The 21,311-nt window shown below is 41.8% G+C and overlaps 1 protein-coding gene across 2 annotated transcripts; it reads right to left on the bottom strand.

Annotated features, from left to right (window-relative positions):
* Positions 1–19: 19 nt before the first annotated feature.
* HIGD1C (HIG1 hypoxia inducible domain family member 1C) lies at positions 20–15,743 on the bottom strand. 2 transcript variants are annotated; one of them, XM_040642454.1, is made up of 4 exons: positions 15,695–15,743; positions 14,908–15,009; positions 10,314–10,448; positions 20–84 (listed from the first exon to the last, which is right to left on the bottom strand). In XM_040642454.1, exons 2-4 carry the CDS (start codon positions 14,999–15,001, stop codon positions 20–22), a joined length of 294 nt encoding a protein of 97 aa, XP_040498388.1. In that variant the 5' UTR covers positions 15,002–15,009; positions 15,695–15,743. The 2 variants fall into 2 exon arrangements, with proteins under 2 accessions (XP_040498388.1, XP_040498387.1); XM_040642453.1 differs by lacking the exon at positions 15,695–15,743 and having other exon boundaries at positions 14,908–15,151.
* Between the last annotated feature and the right edge of the window lie 5,568 nt (positions 15,744–21,311).

Here is a 21,311-nt window from a genome sequence, read left to right as displayed (position 1 = left end):
TCTTGTCTTATACGTAGCTTCATTTTTTGGACCCACTGAAGAATCGAGGTCTGACGTAATCCTTATACATAGAATAAAGAACACCTAGAAACAAAAAGACATATATCAATACGGTATTTGTGGAAAACAAGCACTGAATTTCTTACATTTGTGTTCTTCCAAAACTATCCCTCAATTTATTTTATTTTATTTTTTAAAGATTTTTTAAAATTTATTTATTCGACAGAGATAGAGACAGCCAGCGAGAGAGGGAACACAAGCAGGGGGAGTGGGAGAGGAAGAAGCAGGCTCCCAGTGGAGAAGCCTGATGTGGGGCTCGATCCCAGAACGCCAGGATCACACCCTGAGCCGAAGGCAGACGCTTAACCGCTGTGCCACCCAGGCGCCCCCCTATCCCTCAATTTAAAAACAAATGCCTTCCATCTTATTAACTTTTGGCTTGGATCATGTAAGTGGCTCCAGACAAACAAACCTAAAAACGTTAGAGCCCTTTAAGAGCAATATAAACCTAAATCCAAATTTATACTGTTACTATGCCGCCCTAGAATTTGAATGTTAACATATTGATGGAGAGGGAGAGTGGGGAGATTCGGCTAGATAATAAGATAGAAATAATAAACATCTCAACCTAGCACACCTGTCTGCAGTGCCTACTTGTGTTCAGTGTCTCGAGGGAAACAGGTGAAGGGATCGAATCCTTGCTTCTAGAGGTTTACAGCCTAGTGGTTAAATTAGCTGTGAGCTAGGCAGAGAGATTGATGCAGGTCTTCCGTAAGGGTGAAGTCCTAGGGCTGTGCAGAAAGGGTAAGTAGTCAAGGGAAAGAGCCTGAGGGCTAGAGTTGTTTTCACTGACGTGTAGGAATGTCAGCATGTGTTCACAGAGCGAGTTAATAGAGTCCGCTCACCTCCCCCCCGCCCCCACCATATCAGTTATCCAGACACCAGCTATCTAGTCGATTGTCTAAACTAAATCCTTTACTTCCTTTCCTTCTGCTTTTTTTTTTCTGACGCTGCTTGTTAGTATCTTCAAGAGTGCGCAGAGAGTAAAGGGTGGGTAAAGTTGTTATTCTCGTCTGCACACTGCCGCCAGGTGAGGCACTGTCTGCAGTTTTCTAACGCAATAGTAGTATAACTCACCGATGTATAAAACCCAAGGCAAAAACATGTGTACTTGATGCCCTGTGGTATCTATAGAAACATTCTCAGATGCAGAGAGAATTGCAGAACTCATTTCCCTGTGCTTACTAGACAAAGATAATTCTTACCTCTTGCCTACCTCTTAAATGTTGGTGTTCCCTGGAGTTCTGATCTCAACTCTTTTCTCACCTCATTCACACCTCTTGCTTCACTGGTAAGCAAGTAAGATCTCTCTTCTGAATGTGAGACCCATATATTCGTTATACCATATGTGAAATTTCCACATACATAGATAGGTGGCGGCCAGACACTTAAATTGTGCATAAATAAATAAGTTGAACATGCCCCTCAAAGTGTTCATTTATTTATAAACAATAGAAATGTACTATGGCTGGTCTACCTATGAGGAAAGCTTTTCTGTTTTCAAGATAAAAATATTTTCGGGGGCGCCTGGGTGGCACAGTGGTTAAGCGTCTGCCTTCGGCTCAGGGCATGATCCTAGCGTTATGGGATCGAGCCCCACATCAGGCTCTTCTGCTATGAGCCTGCTTCTTCCTCTCCCACTCCCCCTGCTTGTGTTCCCTCTCTCGCTGGCTGTCTCTATCTCTGTCAAATGAATAAATAAATAAAAATCTTAAAAAAAATTTTTTTTCGGGTAGCCCTCTTGGGTCTGCCCCCTCTTCAGAAGCTTTTGTACTCTCACTCAATAAACTTTACTATCGCTCAATAAACTTCGCATTGCTGCCCACCAAAAAAAAAAAAAAGATAAAAATAGTTTCTTCCTGCATACCCATGGATCTCCGTATACATCTCCTAGGGTATGAGTACTCTGATTTGGAGACATCTGCCATAGGCACCTCAGTCAGTATAATATAAAATTAAGGGTTCCGGCTCTGGAGTAGATAGCCCATGCCATTGTGAGCGAGAAGTTTTTTTCCTCTTTAAGCCTCGGTTTCCTTATCTGGAAATGGGATTATAACAGCACTTACCTCTTACGGTATTGTTGAGAGAGACTTTGGTCTTTGTCCGGAGTTCCTGGCATACAGCTTCTAAAATGCTTGGAATTTCCCAGCTAGAGAGGGGCGCCTGGGTGGCTCAGTTGGCTGAGCGTCTGCCTCTGGCTCAGGTCATGAGTCCAGGGTCCTGGGATGGAGCCCTGCCTCAGGCTCCTTGCTCAGTGGGGAGCCTGCTTCCCTCTCTTACTCTGTCTGCCACTCCCCCTGCTTGTGTGTGTTCTTTCTTTCTCTCTGTCAAATAAATAAAATCTTAAAATTTTCCCAGATAGAGGAGTATCCCCCTTGGATTATACCGAATTTCTGTTAATGGGGTTACCCATGCTAGGCTCCTAGATAACTTCAGGATGTGGCTAGTCATGCCAGAAAGACCAACCGTATGATCAGAGGGTTCTTAGACCTCCAGGCTCTTTAGACCTCCAGGGAGGGGAGTAGGACTGGAGATTGAGCTCTGTCGTGGGGCCAGTGATTCAATCATGCCTACATAATGAAGCCACAGTAAAACCTCTGGAGGCTGAAGCTCAGTTGAGTTGCTTGGTTGGTAGACACACTGATGTGCTGGAGGGGTGGCATGCCCTGATTCCGTAGGGAAAGGGTATAGAGCTTTAGAGTTTGGGACCCTCCCAGACCTTACCCTATATGTCTCAAATTGCCCGGTCTTGACTTATATACTTTATAATAAAACTGTAGTCATACGTATAGATCTTTCCTAAGTTCATAAGTTCTAGTGAAATATCAAACCTGAGGGAGTCTTGGGAACCCCTGAATTTGTAGCCAGTTGGTCAGAAGTGCAGGTGGCCTGGGCGCCCCCTCGTGGCTGGTGTGTGCAGTAACCGCAGTCTCTGGGAACCATGTGCGTAAACCTGTGGCATCTAAGGTGAGCTGCAGACGGTTGGCATCGGTACTGAAGTGCACACCAGGTGGTGTGAAGGTGGTATTTATTAAGATTAAATCACTGTAGTGTATACCTGAAACTAACATCACACTATATGTTAACTATACTGGAATGAAAATAAAAACTTAATAATAAAGTTTACCTACCAAAAAAGATTAAATGAGATAGTGTGATATATAAAGCAGAATGGCTTGCACATCATAAACACATTAACTATTAGCTGTTACTGTTTTGTCCAATATGCACTTATCCTCGCACCAACCCTGTTCTTCTTCATTCTTTATATTAGTGAAGGCACACCTTTTATCTGGTTGCCCAAACCAGAAACCTAGGAATCATCCTTGATTCCTCCTTCCTTCCTTCTCCTAATCACTTAGTTGCTGAGTCCTGAACATTTCTAGAATCCACGTCCTCTCCATTTTCATTATTACTGCTTTAATTCAGACCTAGTTCATCATCTAATTGACTTCTCTGCCTTTGTTCTCACCCCTGCTCTATAAACCCCCACTAACCATTTTCTTTTTCCTCATAGTGAAATATAATATGCATGGGAAATGGTAGACACAACCTAAACGACCAGATTAACAGACAGGTGTAGAGTGAATTGCCTGGAATTGCAAGTCAAGAAATAGGATGGGGCAAGCATCCTGGAAGCCCCTAGGTTTCCCTCTCTGACCATATCTCCCACTCCTCTCCATAGATAACCACTGTTCTGACTTTTCCGGTTGTGACCCTCTGTTGAAACAGTTTCATATCGCCTGTGTGAAGAGGCATCTTTCTCAGCTGCCATCCTGACTACGTTAGTCCCCTGTTGAAGTCTTCCGCTGACTCGTGTCATCTTGTTGACACCTCAGCTTGCAGCTGTATACATCTACCGGGGATTGTTTTCTTTCTTTTTTTTTTTTTTAAAGATTTTATTTATTTATTTGACAGAGATAGAGACAGCCAGTGAGAGAGGGAACACAAGCAGGGGGAGTGGGAGAGGAAGAAACAGGCTCATAGCGGAGGAGCCTGATGTGGGGCTCGATCCCGTAACGCCGGGATCATGCCCTGAGCCGAAGGCAGACGCTTTAACCGCTGTGCCACCCAGGCGCCCCCCAGGGATTGTTTTCTATCAGTGTAGCTATGCTGTCACTGTTTTTTTGCAGAATTCCTGTCCCTGCGTATTTCTGGGTTAGCTTGGCTCATAAGAGACATTTTGCTTGAGATTTGAAGGTGGAAGTTGAAGCAGCAGCTGCTATGGTCTTTTTACACTTGGAAGGCTTGGTGCAAGGTGCCAGGCGCTGTTGCACTTGGGCATGTTGTTTACCTGCTGGCTCACCTCGCCATTGCTGGGCAGCAGTCAGAGCCACAGATCCCTCAGCTCCTTCTGGATCTCCCCCTTGAGCTTCTTCAGCTCCTAGGCCAGGGGATGAGCTTCATGATAGAGGGTCCAGCTTCTCCTACAGGTCACGCCATGATCAAAGTTGGAGTCAGTAAGTGACTCGAGTTTCTCACTCTTTGTGAGAAACAAAGATACAAAGTTTGGTATCCGAAGCTTCTAGAGGAACATAACCATGAAGGTAGGTTCTCTGAATTGGTTCTGGGTCATCTGGAATTGGTTCTCTGATCTGATTAGATTTAAAGATATTAATGGCTATTTTTTTTTCAGTAGTAAAGAGGATGCTAGCAGTCCATGGCATGCAGTAGTAAAACATTTCTTTAGATTGTCACCTATAGGTAACCTTAATTAGATGCCTACAGAAAACAGGCTTTGGGTGATCAGGTATTTACTGTCATAGAACATTTAGTGGAAATAAGGAGTATAATTAGGTTGGTTCCTTCCAAGTGTGCTGGAGAACTTGGGAAAACAAAATGATGGGCTCAGGGCTTTCAATTCCTTAATCCAGGTCCTGTGAGGGACCTGAAAGCCTTATGACTTTCCAGAAAGAAACTCAGCTCCCGTAGCTATGAGGCTGACATTTTTGAAAAACATACACAGGAACTAATCCTGTTAGTGGCTACCCACAACAATAATAAAATCCCCGACCTCACAAAGTCTCTTATGTCCAAGTTAGGGCATTGCTTTGGAAAGAGTGGGATCCTGAAAATTGGGATGGGGGACCTATGGGCAGGTTTCTGTGAAACAAGGTCCTTGAACCCCTGTATCTGACTGAGACTCCTTTCCACTCCTTCCTGCGAATGACTAAAACTTGGACCAAAAGGAAATCTCCACTAAATGAAGTTGAAATGCCAGAGCTTTCTTGGTGTACGTCCAGGGTACAGCAGGGATTCTGTACTGGCAGTCATTCTTTACGGGGGCAATTTTGTTCCCCAGGGAAATCTGGCAATGTCTGGAGGCATTTTTGGTTGTCACATTGGAGGTGGGTGGGTGCTATCTGCGTCTGCTGCGTAGCTGCTGGGGATGCTACTGAACGTCTGGTAAAGCACAGGACAGCCCTCCACAACAGGGAACATCCCGTCCAGAAGTCAGCAGCGCGGAGGTGGAGAGACCCTGCCGTTACGGAAGGCATCCAAAGGCTTAGGGAGATTGGAATGTTCAAGTGATTTATGCTGCTCACTCACCCCCTAAATATATCTATTTCCTTCACCAGGGCTGTGAGAAATACATTTGTGAAGGGAGTCCCTGGCATCCTCGAAGAGAGTTCCGTGGTGACTGTCTTCTGTAAGCCAGAAATGACAGTGGGAATTGCTAGGCTCCCTGAATTCAGTAGAGATGGTGGGATCCTGAGTGGCAGGGGTCAAGTGGCATCACTTAATTGACAAACATGAGGAAAGCATGATTACTGTAATGGGCAGCAAAGACTAAACAGTAATCAGGATAGTCTAAGCCACAAAGATCTTTGGCATTGGCTAATCGATTATGGTGTCCCTGGAGATAAAAGAGATGGGCAGCATACAAGCAGAAAAGCTCTAGGTTTGGTGAGTAGAAGTCTCAGCTGAATCATCACAGTAGACAGCCATGTCCTAACCAAGTCCCAGATTTGAGTCACTTCACAGACCCGAGTCCCTTGAATAAAGGAGAGGTCAGATCTCCTTAAGAAAAGACCCTGTTACACAGCCAAAAATATAAATACTGTAAATACTCCATCTAGCCTTTCCTAAAGGGATCTGTGACCGACCGTTCACCAAGGTGCCTGGGCACGAGGAAGGGCAAATAATCACATTTGTGGGAGATTATTAAATATTGGTTCTGAATTGATACCAATGCCTTGAAAATTAGGGTGGTCTACCAGTCAAGCTAGGAGTTTATGGAGGTCAGGTAGTCAGTTGGCCTGGTGGGTCCCTGAATTATTTCCCCAGTTCTGGAATGTGTAATTGGAATGGACAAACCCAGCAACTGTCAGAATCCTCACATCACTTCCCTGACCTGTGGTGTAAGGGCTGTTATGGTCGGGAAAGCCAACTGTAAGCCATTCTACTTGCTTCTATCTACCAATAGAGTAAACCAAAGCAATACTACCTTCCCAGATGGATTGTAGAGATTAGTGCCATCATCAAGGACTTTCAAGATGCTAGGGTGGTGATTCCCACCACATACGCATTCAGTTTGCCTCTTTGTCGGGAAGACATGGATTTTGGAGAATGATAGTGGATTTCTATAAACTGAATCAGGTGATCACTCTGACTGCAGCTGCCATTCAGCTGTGGTTCCATGGCTAGAGCATGTTGGTACAAACATATTTGCTATTTGGTTTGCAGCTATTAATCTGGTTGATTTGTTTGTTTGTTTGTTCCTGTATACCTTTTAATAAAGACTCTCAGAAGCAGTGTGTTTTCACCTGGTAGGGTCAAAAGTATACTTTCACTATTCAGTCTCAGGACTGCCTGAAGTCTCCAGCCTACACTGTAATCTAGTCTGCAGGGACCGTCATCATCTCTCCATTCCACAGGACATCACGTTAGTCCATTATATAGATCTGATCTATCAAGGGGAAATTAGGTCACTACTATACAAAGCTGTGTGTCTGGAATGTGTATCTTCTGGGGTATTTTTTAGTACTCCCATATCCTGTGATTAAAGACAATGGAAAACTATACCCAATACAAGCAGGATGGCTAATGACCCAGACCATTTAGGAATGAAGGTATGGGTCACCATGCCAATCAAATAACCTTTAATAGCCAAGGTGCTTACTGAAGGAAAGGGAGTATGAAATGGCTCGAACATGGTGATAACACCAACCATGACCATCTGACCAGTTGTAGAAACAGTCTGATAGCTAGGACTATTTCTTCCTTATTTTGATTTGAATACATTTGTGTATACATTAACCTTTTTTTTTCCTATTTGCCACTTCCATTTATCTACTGTCTCATGTAAGAAGTATTAATTATCCTTATATTTCAGGATTTAGCTTACAGGATATCAAAGGGAAATGTGACTCTGCTCAAAGACAAATCAACGCCACTCAAAGAAGGATAAGCGGATTTTGTATTCTCTTTTGGGAGAGAATTAACATGTTTTTGGTTATACATTTATGGTTGACTTTGCCATTGTCTTTATTTCAAAATTAAGTGTATTGAAAGAGGTGTAGATGGATGCCAGGTTGACAAGGGGTAGACAATGGTGAATTTGTATTGTGTCAGCTTAGCTAAATTATAACTACATTTTCCAGAATTCCTTTCCTTTTATTCCCTGAGTTATTGCAAAAGGGACATTTAAAAATTTTTTTTATTATATTATGTTAGTCACCATACTAACTTCCGATGTAAAGTTCGATGATTCATTAGTTGCGTATAACACCCAATGCACCATGCAATACGTGCCCTCCTTACTACCCATCACCGGTCTATCCCATTCCCCCACCCCCCCCTGAGGCCCCCAGTTTGTTTCTCAGAGTCCATAGTCTCTCATGCTTCATTCCCCCTTCTGATTACCCCCCCTTTCTTTATCCCTTTCTTCTACCAATCTTCCCAGTTCTTATGTTCCATAGATGAGAGAAATCGTATGATAATTGTCTTTCTCTGCTTATTTCACTTAGCATTATCTCCTCCAGTGCCGTCAAAAGGGACATTTTGCATAAGATTTAGAAGGCAGAAGTAAAGCAGCAGCCAAATTCATTTTATGCTTGGAAGGCACTGCTGAAACATATTTTTGCTTATCTGCTGGTCCCCTTTGTTGGCACAGGGCAACAACTAGGAGTACAACTGCTGTGGCTTCTGTCACATTTCCTCCTTCACCTTTTCTGACTCCTTGGCCAGGTCCATGTTTAGCTCCAATGAAGGGCATCATTTTTTCCCTCTGTCACTCCCATCATCGAATTTAGAGGCATATAGATGGTGAGAAATCCACAAGGGTTCCAAACGGTCCATCCTGTGTGTTCCCAGCTCATCCTTGCAGGTTCCAGATTTTTCTTGCTTCTCTCACTTTACATCTACTTTTTCATTCTAAGTGCTTGCCCGGCCCACTGCAGGCCCCAACTGCTGATACGTAGGTGAGAGCCTCACAGTTACGTAATTCCAAATGCCTATAGTAAGTCTCTTATATATTACTGCTGGTAGCTCTGCTTCTCTCATCGAACACTGACTGCTTCACTCACCACACCAAGCTACGTCGAGTTCCACAATGTGCCATGCTTCTGTGTCTTTGTTTTTTCCTCTGTCTCGAATCGCGATCTCCTTCTCTGCCTAGCTAATTCCTCCACATGCTTGGCTCACATAGTTTCCATCCTTAGAGAAGCCTCCCCTGGACTCTGGGCGCTAGTTAGAGGCCCCTCCTTTGTGCTTGTGCTCCCAGAGCAACTGTGCTATCTCTGGCATGGTATCTGCGATTTTATACTGTCTCCTTCTGTTCTTGGTCGTTCTCCCTAAGGAGACTAGCCTCTTTGAGGGTAGGGACTGAGTCTTATCTTTGTATCTCTAGACTGGCACAGGCCTTGCACATGGCAAGTGCTCAGGAGATGTTCGCTAAATGATGAAAATGAGCATTGTGATTCTGTAGTGAAGTTTCTTGTATTTTGTTCAACACCTGCATTTCACAGCTCATGGTAATAAGGTAATTACCATATAACTCCCTATACGCAAGCCCCACACCCATCATTCCGTAATCCTAGACCTCCTCTTAGGCTGACTCAACTCTGCACAGCATGAAGGAGAACTAAGAGCATTGTGACTTGTTCTCACTAATGTGCACAAAAAGAAAGTTTTAGATAACTAAGGTCCCGAAGTGGACTTCTTGTTAGAACTATCTGGTTTAGCTATTGATATAACTGAAATTAACCAGATAATTTGACACCTGTTCTTTGGATTCGACTGTGTTAAATATCGCTTAATTTATGGGCTAATTAAAAAAGGTTTGCCTATTGCTCAGACTGGGAATAAAAGGAGAACAGATGTTGAGACTTGTGGGCTCTAAGAATATATTCTTCCCAGTTAAAACTACATTAATAATTATATCTGCTGTTCACGTAGGCTGGGAGCTATGACTTAGGTGAGCGATAAAGGCTGGAATCTAGAACCACTGCTTTAGTTGGGCTCCATAGGGTACAAACCGTTCACTGCTCCTTTCACTATGCAAGATAACAGAACCCATAACCTAGTTCTCTACCTTTTTAAAATTTTTTAGGTATAATTGACCTACAACATTATATTTGTTTCAGATGTACAAAAGTGATTCATTATTTGCATATACCGTAGTGATCACCACAGTAAGTCAGTTAACGTCTGTAACCATGCATAGTTACAGAAGTTTTTTTCTTGTGATGAGAACTTTGAAGATCTACTCTCTTAGCAACTTTCAGATATACCAGACAGTATATTAAGTGTAGTCACCATGCTGTACATTATATTCACAGGACTTACTTTATTTTTCATTATTTATTTTTTTTAAAGATTCAATTTATCTGTTTGAGAGAGAGAAAGAGAGAGTGCATGCAAGAGCCGGGGTGGGAGAAGGGTGAGGGACAAGCAGACTCCCCACTGAGTGTGGAGCCCAATGCGGGGCTCGATCCCATGACCCTGAGATCATGACCTGAGCCAAAATCAAGAGTTGGACGCTCAATGGATTGAGCTACCCAGGTTCCCCAGGACTTACTTATTTTATCACTGGAAGTTTGTACCTTTCGTCTGCGGTTTTTTTCTTTCAGTGCTTAAAATACCAAGAAATTAAAGCCTCTTATGGGGAAGTAACTTCAACCAAGTGAAGTTCTCTGTCTTTCTTACCATTCCTCCTCCATTATATCACCTTGACCCAGTATTCATTTTCTAAAATAAATTAAAATATTCTTAAAGACAGCTGAACACAAGATAGGAATTAAGCAGGTTACCTAGAGTCACAGCTCCTACAACAAATCCTTGGGCAGCAACTCTCATGTGAATAAGATGGATGGACATTTTCTGATCTTTTCTGTACTTTAACTTGTAAAGACCATAGGACACCACAGTCATAAAACCTGCTATTCCTGTGAATTAAAAAAAACAGAGGTTATGTAAATAGTAGGCTAGAATCCCCAAGATTTAGAGAGCTTTACAGAAGACTGTCCAAAGGATCAGTACTTGGAAGATAAGCAGGCCAGACACCCAAGAATACTTTAAGAAGAACCCTGCTGGATTTGATTTGATTTGATTTGATTTTTTTAAGATTTTATTTATTTGACAGAGAGAGCGAGAGAGCACAAGCAGGGGGAGCAGCAGAGGGAGAAGCAGGCTCCCCACTGAGCAGGGAGCCCAATGCAGGGCTGGCTCAAACCCAGGACCCTGGGACCATGACCTGAGCCAAGTGCCCCTGATCCGCCAGATTTTAAAATAGACCCTTAACAAATGTGGATTCAATATACACGGTTTTGACTCTTCCCAGAAAAACCTGAATCATGTAGTATAGTAATTTCTAATGTTCCTGAGGCAAAATCTTCTATTGTGCATGCTGAAAGGCTTTTATTTGAGGCAAGTCACTAAGCCAGTGAGCAAACCAACCAAACATCCCAGCATCCATAGCTTTCAAATGTTTGGCTTTCCTCCTCTCTACTTGTTATCAAATAAGGAGTTAACCTAGTAAGGTGATAAAAATTTTGATCTTCTAAGAAATGAGATATTTAAGTTTTAATGAGATGAAAAGGTATGAATATTTTCACAAGAAATATGTGACTCCAGAAAGATCTGTGACTCTAGAAAACTCCAGAAGCACACACGAATATTTCTATATTCCCCACAAATGTCAAGGGGTGAATATACTGCTGTGACAACCAAGATCCTGTAATTGGCTCTAAGACAGAAAACTGACCAACTGAATAGGAAAGATTCTAGAAAGAGATTTAAAACACTGTGAGAACAAATTCATGACAAATCAAAATAACCAAATAACATAAAGGAATAGTTACTTAATAAATACCATCAGTACAATTTTTTGGTATGGTGAACTAATTTGGATTTGTATCTCACAGCAAACCGTACAAAAAAATCTGCATGGGTTAGATTTAAATGCAAACACAAAAATATCAGTAAAAACTAGAAGAAAACAGAATAGCATATTTATAACATCTAAAAGAAGGTAAAGTAGACTTTAGAGAAAATGATGAGGACAAAATGCCATATTTTGACATAAGAATAGAGAAATCCTTGCATGATAAAAGCATGGGTCTATTTTTGGGGTTCTCTCTTCTATCTTGTTGATTATGTATTTATCCCTCCAGCAACACTACACTGTCTTGATTACCATAGCCATATAGTAGGCCTCAATATCAGATACAGTGATTTCTCCCAATTTATCCTTTTTTTTTTCCTTTAAGATTATTTTAGGACTTCTGCCTTCACATGTAAATTTTAGAATAAGCATGTCTTATCTACAAAACCTTGCTGGGATTTAGATAGGAATTACATGAAACCTGTAGGTCAGTTTGGGGAGAACTGACATATATTCTTTGTATTTATATTCTTCTTTACTATATATTTGGTCTTGCAATCCTTGGACACAATACCACATGTAGTCTTTACATTTATTTGGGTCCTTTCTGATTTCTTTCATTAACATTTTGTAATTTTCAGCATACAGATTGTATACATGTTTTGTTACGCATATATCTAAGCATTTCATTTTCTTTGGAGTGATTGTGAATAGTGTTATGTTTTTAATTTCAGTTTCCATATGTTTGTTGCTAATATATAGACATGCAATTGATATTTATGTAGGATAGCAAGTTTGGATTATTTATGTTGGCACATGTGTGTCTCTGGGTGGGTGAGGATATATTCTTTCAGAATCCATTTATTTTTTTTTAAATTTTTTTTAAAGATTTTATTTATTTGACAGAGTGAGAGGCAACCAGTGAGAGAGGGAACACAAGCAGGGGGAGTGGGAGAGGAAGAAGCAGGCTCCCAGCGGAGGAGCCTGATGTGGGGCTCGGTCCCAGAACGCCGGGATCATGCCCTGAGCCGAAGGCAGACGCTTAACGACTGAGCCACCCAGGCACCCCCAGAATCCATTTAATAGATGGAAGTAAGAGAGTAATTGCATTTACACGTATATTTTATAGGCTGATTAGCAAGTGAAATAAAAATTAAAATGACAAAAACAGCAAAAAACAAATAGTAATAAAACAGTGGTAGGCACATTGACAAGCAGGTGCAATGCTGAAAGCTCTGTAAGTTTAGCCACATCTCACGAACTCTGGAAATATATAGTAAGTGGTATTAAACTGAACATCCTTCCTGCCCTGGAAATTCATATTCCAAGGAATTAAGCAAAAGAAACATCAAGAAGTTGACAGAGATATTTATGGCTACACTACGTATGAGGAAAAACTGAAAAACAGCAACAAAAACTGAACAACAAACTGAAATGGCCCAAAGAGAGGAAACACTGCCAGAGCTATGAAAAAAGTTGTGAAGTATAGGAAGTTCTAAAACACAGAAATATACATATGAAAATGTTAAGTGAAAGGAGCAAAAACAAATTATCAACAGAGTTTCAGTATATATGTAATGTATGCACAGACCTTAACAGTGATCATAAGACAATATTAAACAATATAAATAGATTATAATGATGGAAGTTGTTTAATAAATAAAAATGTTTTATAAATTTCCTGCAGCAGGAAATACATCGTAGATATTATTAAAATAACAATAGCTAAACTATTCAACAATATTCAAATTTTATCATTTATTTTCTAGCAAAAACTTGATTCTCTTCCCTTATCAAATCAAGGCTCTGTTCTTAGTTAAATTGTTTTGTTTCCTTTGGAGATTAAAGTCAGAACATTTACTGTTTTCCATATAGTGTCACTGTAGTTTGTATATAATTGAATTTAGCTAGAAACACTTTTATCTTTCTACTTTAATCACCTTAAATGTCTCTGGAAAAATAATTTGATTTATGATAGCCACACTGATTAATCTCTGTTCATGACAGTGGTCTGTCTGTACAAGTGGCGTCAAGTTCTTGAGTTTTTTTCTAGTTAAAAATGCTAAGGAAGATGAATTGAATTAATCACTATAACATTATTTGCTCCCATTTTTTATGGGTGTTATTATCAAGTTGTTGTTTTGTTTTGTTTTAAAGATTTTATTTATTTATTTGACAGAGAGAGACAGCCAGCGAGAGAGGGAACACAGGCAGGGGGAGTGGGAGAGGAAGAAGCAGGCTCCTAGTGGAGGAGCCTGATGTGGGGCTCGATCCCAGGACTCTGGGATCACGCCCTGAGCCGAAGGCAGACGCTTAACGACTGCGCCACCCAGGCGCCCCTATTATCAAGTTTTAATCAAATTAAATTAGACTTCTAAACAGCATATTACTATAAAGTAAAATTTTGATTCTTTTTGATATGCAAATAATGACATTTATGAAGTTGCTAGATTGGCAGTGACAATGAAAACCTAACGACATGCCTGTTGGGAAGGTCTTAAGGAATTAATCACTTACGTAAATTACACTTACATAATGTAAGTCTCATTTAAATAAGCTATTTTAATAGTTTCCAGACCAAATGAACACCAGGAAAGAGTCAAGGCTGCAGTATATAATAATGCTTAGATTAGCTTACGCATCCAAAAGAAGAAAGAGAAAGCTTCAGTTTTAAAACATAATATTTTGTGCTTATGTGCTTAGATTTTGTGGGGTCTTTTAAAGTCCAGATACAGAGTATTTGTTCTAAATGTAAACATATTAAGTCTGTGTTGGGAAAGGATAAAGAGGCTAAGACTCCAGGTCTAATTATAATCACACTTCTTTAATCTACAGTTTACTTAACCATCAGCCTCCACATCTGGAACACATTGGGAAACCTGCAAAAAGGGCCCCGGGACACAAGCATCACGAAGTCCGTGCTCTCCAGTGCACAGACAGGCAGGGAGGCAGGGGGCCTAGGCTTTCGTTCAGAGCTGCTTGACTCGGAAGTGACTCACAGTTCGTGAAACTTGTGTATCTAGCTTCTGGTGCCACCGAATGCTAGAGGCAGGTTTTGATTGCACTCAACAGTAATGGAAGCGACAGAAAAACCTGCAAATACCAGACACGAGAACTTAAGGGTTGGAGTGAGAGGACAGAGAGACATAACGCATCTCCGTCGCTAACAGACTTCCAGTATAATGAGCCCATGCTGCTGATGACCTTGAGTCATCACAAAAGTGTTAAAGTTCATTCACTCTATTCCAGTTAGCGTGGCTGGGAATCAGTCATTTGAGATGGACCTGGAATGAAGGGGACTTAAATAAACAAGATTTGAAGCTTCATAATATTAATAGCTAACATTTACTGGGGATTTGCCATATACTAGAAACTGTTCTGAAAGTTTAACTCACTTTAGAGGGGGTTCGCTTCACTTAACATGAAAAATTCAATGATATAAAACATCTCATTCCTCAAAGATACTGGGTAAAGCATTATTACAAAGAGTTCCCCGGTGTCCAGTCAAGGCTTGTACTTACCTACGGGGACAAAGGGGGAGTCCCTAGATTTCCTGAGCAGTCGGGAGAGTTGGCCTTCTTCCTCATCTGCTGACCACTGGTTATCTGAAGACATATTTCTCTCTAGTAACAGGAGGGAATAAATGTGGTTGCTGCAAATCATTAAAAATCCGTTTATCCTCTCCCACTATGTTGTTGGTCATGTGTTCGACTGTCTTCAATTTGCTTGATCTGCCTGTCTGCTCAATGGAAATAAACAGTCATGTTTCCTTCATCCTTTTCATTATGGAATCCTTTCATTTTGTTTGGGTTAAGGGGTAATGATAATCAGATTCCATGAATACAGAGTAAAGACAGATCGTAATTGGGTTATTCAGTCTCCTTTCACTGCTCAGCATTTGAGATCATTGGGAACCTCAGCACTGCTTCCACAAACAGAAAGAGCGTACTTTTACAAAATATCATTTGAAAGAACGATGGCAGTGCCAACATAGGCAAAATTACCTCCCAATTTACAGGTGATGGGAGAGGGATGTGCAGGGCATTATGAAGTCATTGAGAGATTTACCAAGCACCGACCACGACCCAGGTGCTATGCCAGACAGTGGAAATAATCTCCCTTGTCTACACAGGAATGAGGAAACTCGCAAGAGCAACCATAATCACACTCACCATGGTTTAGCAAGCACCTCAGTCCATTATTTGTGCAACCCACCATTTTCACCTAAAAATTCAAATACGGTGGTTTCATCCTATGAATCCGCTTTCATCAGAAAATGTAACCTGGCAAGTGGCAGAAGGAGCGTACCTTTGGCGTAGCCCACCACCTCTGTCTGTCTCCTGGTGTTCCTTCNGCAGGACGCTGTAGATCAGAAGAGGCTTTTTAAGTCCAGGACACATTTATGTGCAATTTCCTACTAATTGACAATGGGAAAGCCCAGGACCAATCCTCCCCCACCCCAGGGGGCGTGGCCAGCTGGTATTGGCCAAGGTTTCCACATCCCCAGCTTGGAAACTCGCTATTAACAGCACCTGGACCACAAACGCTAGGTTGTCAAAGACATTGAAGAAATATTAAGGCTTTGAAGAAGATGCTTTTACTTTTACTCTGCCTTCACAGGGAGCTCCCAACTTCCCTCTCTGGCTGTGAGTCCCCCTACCTGATTCCAGGACCCCAAGTTAAGAGGAAAGTGGGCCCACTGTTACAACACTGGGCGTGGGTGGCAGCGGACATTATTAGCCATCTGAGGCCAAGATTTTTGTCTTTAAAGAATATGCACTTGCGAGAGGGACACCTGGGGTGAGGTGCCACGGGCCTGCCCGGGGTCACCTGGAGGCGAGGCCCTCACACCTGTGACCGCGGCAGAGCCTCGAGCTGCACGAGCGCCCCGCTGGGAAGGGCGGGAAGTCCCTGCACCCGCGGCCGATCCGAGGGCCGGGCAGGTGGGCGGGCGCCGGGAGGTGCTGAGTCAGCGGCTGCCCTGCGCCCGTGCGGGGAGCACGAGTCTTGGACGGCTCCTGGGGCAGGCTGGTGTGGACGCCGCTTTTGCCCCCCGGCGCTTGAGGCCTGGGGAAGTCCTGGCTCACGGCCTCTTCCTGACTGCAGCCACAAAGACGGGCGCAGACGACCAGGTAGCGTTCACGGTTTTTTCCTTACAGCTTTAATTTTTTTAAATAATTTCAAATTTACAGAGAAGTTCCTAGAATACTACACAGAATTGCAAGCCCGACACCCAGATTCCCTCTTGTTAACATTTAACCACATTTGCTTTATCATTTTTCTCAAGAAAAATCTCTCCCTTTCTTCCTGAGAACCATCTGAAAGCAAGTTGTATACTGGTGCGCCCTAACCCCTAAAAACTCTTGTAGGCTTTTGGGGCATTCTTTTCTGTAGCCATAGTACCGTAGTCAAAATCAGAATAGTAGTATTGCTATAATACTATAATCGAAAGGTGTTATTCTTATTTGACCAGTTAAGGTCCCAATGAAGACCTTAATGACCATTTTTTTTCCTAGTGTAAGACTCAGTGGGAATACATACTGAGTTTGGTTGTCACGTCTCTTTATTTCCCTCTAACTTGGAACGTTTCCTTAGTGGTTGTATTAGTCAAGATTCTCTAGAGAAACAGAACCGGTAGGAGATACATATATACACACACGTATGTATGTATGAGCTCGCGTATCGCCATAGGCCTCTGTTCATGTATATATACTTAGAGATGAGGAGATTTGTTGTACGAATGGGCTCGTGATTGTGGGGGCTGCGAAGTCTCATGATCTGCCATTTGCAAGCTGGCAATGGTGTAAGTCCCTGTCCAAGGCCAAGGCCTGCGAACCAGGAGCCCTGATGTCTGAGGTCAGGAGAAGATGGACGTCCCAGCATAGGCAAGGAGCAAATTCCCCCTTCGTCTGCCTTTCTGTTCTGTTCAGGCCCTCAGTTGGTTTGATGATGTTCAGCTGCATTGGTGAGGGTGTTCTTTATTCAGTCTCCAAATTCAAGGGCTAATCTCTGTGAGAAACACCTTCACAGACACACCTAGAAATAATGTTTTACCAGCTATCTGGGCATCGCAGTCCAGTTGACATAAGGCTAATCCTCACAATCTTCTTTTGTCTCACGACCCTGATATTTTGCTAATGCAGGCCAGTTAATGTGTAGGATGGTTCTCAATTTAGCTTTTTCTGATCCTTTCTCATCATTAGGTTGAAGTTACACGTTTTTGTCAGAATACCGGAAAGGGGATGCTGTGTCCTTGGTGTACGATATCAGAGGCACGTAAGTTAGTTTGTCTGGTGGTAGTAACTTTGATCTGCTGTTCCGATAAGTGACTGACAACTGGTTATCCAGAGGAAAAAAAGCCCTGATTTGTAATATTTGCCCATTTCCATGGTGTAAATACGCCCACAGTGGCCAATTTCAAGCTTCCGTTTGTCATCACCAAACACAAATTGGCAAGAGATGTGCCACTCCTGAGTCGGTGTGAGTTTACTCTGGCACACCACAGTTTTGATCATTGGGATTGAGGTGGTATCTGCCGATTTCTGTAAAGTTACCATTTTTTCCCTTTATACTATATAAGTATTTTGTGAGGAGCTACTTTAATATGATATAAATATACTGTTATTTTTCAAACCTTTACCCATTAATTTCAGCATCCATTGATGACCCTTGCCTGAATCAATTAATATTATGTTTGCCAGATGGTAATTTTCTAAGTCCATCATTTTTATAATTTTCACTTGGCATTCTAATAAAGGCATCGCTTTCCCTTCTTTCTTACTTTCCCCGAGGGAGAGAGAATCCCAAGCAGACTCCCCACTGAGCATGGAGCCTGATGTGGGGCTCAATCCCACAACCCTGAAACCATGATCTGAGCTGAGATCAAGAGTCAGATGCTTAACTGATTGAGCTCCCAGGTGCTTCCCCCAACCCTCACATTTATTTTACTATTTTTTTCTTCTTTCCTATATAATTATTCATTTATATCTGTTTGAACTTATGAATTTCTATTTCATTCAGTGGCTCATAATCCATTGCTATCATTATTTATTTTGATGATCAAATTGTCCCAGATTTGGCTATTAGGAGCCCCTTTAAGCTGGCTTCTATGTCCTATTGACATGACCCCATCATTCTTTAAACATTCTTCTTTATATTCTGGCATAACAAGATGTTCCAGGCTAAATTTGTACTTTTTCTTCCCCAGTCCTGAAATCGGCCATTTCTCTATGGAGCCCTAACTCATTTTAGTGAAGAATGGTATTTAGAAACCAAGTTCTGGGCGTTACAGGTGTTCATCATTACTGGAGTGTCATTACTTCTAGGCCCTCTCAGCAGACAGAATTAGGATTTGTATCTGTGTCTAGTCTATTTTATTCCTATGTATCTATCTATATTAAAATCATGAGTGGGTAGTAACATCTCCAAGTTTAACCCAGTTCCACAGGGTTCATTCTGGTCTTCCCCTTTTCATATTTGTGATTCTCTCTGAGAAGACTCCCACTATCTTCAGGATATTTACTTATTTGCCTAATTCTGGAGAACACAAAAATTCATTTAAGAATTTCTGACCCATACTTCTGTGAAAGACAAACCTATTAAATATTTCTTATAGTTCTTTTTTGTCAGAGGGAAAATAGTCAAAATACTGTCTTCAAAAATCACTTGGAATGAAAACATATTTCTTTTTTTTTTTTTTTAAAGATTTTATTTGTTTATTTGACAGAGATAGAGACAGCCAGCGAGAGAGGGAACACAAGCAGGGGGAGTGGGAGAGGAAGAAGCAGGCTCATAGCGGAGGAGCCCGATGTGGGGCTCGATCCCATAATGCCAGGATCACGCCCTGAGCTGAAGGCAGATGCTTAACCGCTGTGCCACCCAGGCGCCCCTGAAAACATATTTCTACATGAAAACTTGTGTGCAGATATCCATAGCATCATTATTTTCAGGACCAATAAATGGAAACAACCCAAACATCCATCATTTGATGGAGAAAGAAAATGTGATCTATCCATACAATGGAATATTACTTGGGCATAAAAAGAAATGAAATACTGATGTGCTATACAATAGATGAATCTTGAAAACATGCTAAATGAAAGAAGCCAGGCACAAAAGACCATATAATGTGTGATTCCATTTATATGAAATGTCCAGAATAGGCAAATCTATAGAGAAAGAAAATCGATTAGTGGTTGCCTAGGGCTCTGAGAGACAGTGGGGGGAAAATAGGGAGTGACTGCTCATGGTTACAGAGCCTTTGCAGGGGTTAATGAAAAAAATTTTAAATAGATTGTGATGGGGGCACCTGGGCAGTTCAGTTGGTTAAGTGTCTGCCTTGGGCTCAGGTCATGATTCTGGGGTCCTGGGATCGAGCCCGGAGTTGAGCTCCTTGGTCAGTGGGGGAGCCTGCTTCTCCCTCTCCCTCTCCCTCTCCCTCTCCCTCTCCCTCTCCCTCTGCCTCTGCCTCTGCCTCTGCCTCTCTCTCTCTCTCTGTCAAATAAAATCTTAGATAGAGAGATAGAGAGATAGAGAGATAGAGATAGATGATGGTTGCACAACTCTGAATATAATAAAAACCAGTAGGGGCACCTGGGTGGCTCAGTTGCTTAAGCTGGCAGCTGTTGATTTAGTCTCAGGTCATGATCTCAGGGTCCTGGGATCGGGCCTGGGTTGGGCTCTGCACTCAGCACAGAATCTGCTTGAGGATTCTCTCCCCCTGCCCTCCCACCACTCATGCTCTCTCTCTCTCAAATAAATTTAAAAATCCTTCTTACAAAGCCACTTAATTGTATACTTTAGGCAAATTTTATGCTATGTGAATTATATGTTAATAAAGTTTTTTTTTTTTTAAGTTACTTGGAAAAAAAGCTGTTTGGGTTGCTTTTTCTTTCCCCCCACTCCTGCATCAATGTGGTTAGTCTTCGTTTGGAATACAGTTAGATGTTTTTTTATTTTTCCATCTTAGGGCCCCCCTCATTTTTCTTTTTTCTTTCTTTTTTTTTTTTACATAGACATTCTTTTGCATATTTTATGTATGACATTAACATGGTTGCAAAAATCAAAACTAAAATGATACATTTAAAAACGTATCACTTCTCCTCTTTATTTCTACTCTCTTCCCACCCACCCATTAAAGATAACCAATCTCATTAGTGTCTGGTTTATTCTTCTGAAGTTTCTTTCTGCAAAAATAAACACGTACCTATGTATTTTCTTATTTACCCTTCTTTTTTTGGAGAAGGTACCACACGATAGACAGTTTTACCTAACAGAGCTATTGCTTACTTAGTATTTCCTTGAAATCACACCTTATCACTTCCTGGAGCTCTGTGTCACCTGCCTTAGGAGCGTGTAGCGCTCCACTGTGCAGAAGGCCTCGTCCGTCCAGGCAGTCACATGTATGAGCACCCAGCCTGGGAACATTACAAGCGATGCCACCACGAATTATCTTGTGCATCTGGATTTTCTTATTGTTGGAAGTGTATCTTCAGGAAGAATTTCTAGAGGTAGGCTTGCTGAGCCAAAACGTAAATGCAGGCTTACTGTTGTTAGATATCGCCAAATATATTGCAGTATATGGAAATGCCTGTCTCTCCGTGGCCTGCTCAGCTGAATGTGTTGTCAGACTTTGGAAGTCTTTGCCGATCCGATATGTGAGAAATGGTACCTCAGAGTAGTTTTAACTAGCATTTCATGTATTGTGAGTGAGCTCAAACGTATTTTCATACGTTTAAGGCCAGTTTTGCATGTTAAAAATTATTTGTTAGGTTTCATAATTTTAAAGTGCCTGAAGAATGTGGGGAAGGCTGGAAGATAGCCTCAGGCTCATCAAAGGGTTCCAAGTTACGGGATTCATACGGGAAGGCTCCCGAAATAGAAATGATCGTTGTAACATGGGGAGATTTGTCAGGGACAGACACGA

The sequence above is a fragment of the Ursus maritimus genome, unplaced genomic scaffold (genome assembly GCF_017311325.1).
Source record: "Ursus maritimus isolate PB19 unplaced genomic scaffold, ASM1731132v1 scaffold_26, whole genome shotgun sequence".
NCBI classification, from domain to species: Eukaryota; Metazoa; Chordata; class Mammalia; order Carnivora; family Ursidae; genus Ursus; species Ursus maritimus.
The sequence above is the reverse complement of the archived record's forward strand: the minus strand, read 5'-3'. Positions and strand labels throughout refer to the sequence as shown.

What these genes read in the sequence shown, in the direction of transcription:
- HIGD1C (XM_040642453.1), bottom strand. Translation starts at nt 15,049, where the DNA reads ATGATTTGCAGCAACCACATTTATTCCCTCCTGTTACTAGAGAGAAAT. An exon ending in CTCCCCCTTTGTCCCCGTAG is followed by an intron (nt 10,449 to 14,907) that starts GTAAGTACAAGC and finishes TTTAATTCACAG; the next exon opens with GAATAGCAGGTTTTATGACT. An exon ending in TGTAGGAGCTGTGACTCTAG is followed by an intron (nt 85 to 10,313) that starts GTAACCTGCTTA and finishes TTTTGTTTCTAG; the next exon opens with GTGTTCTTTATTCTATGTAT.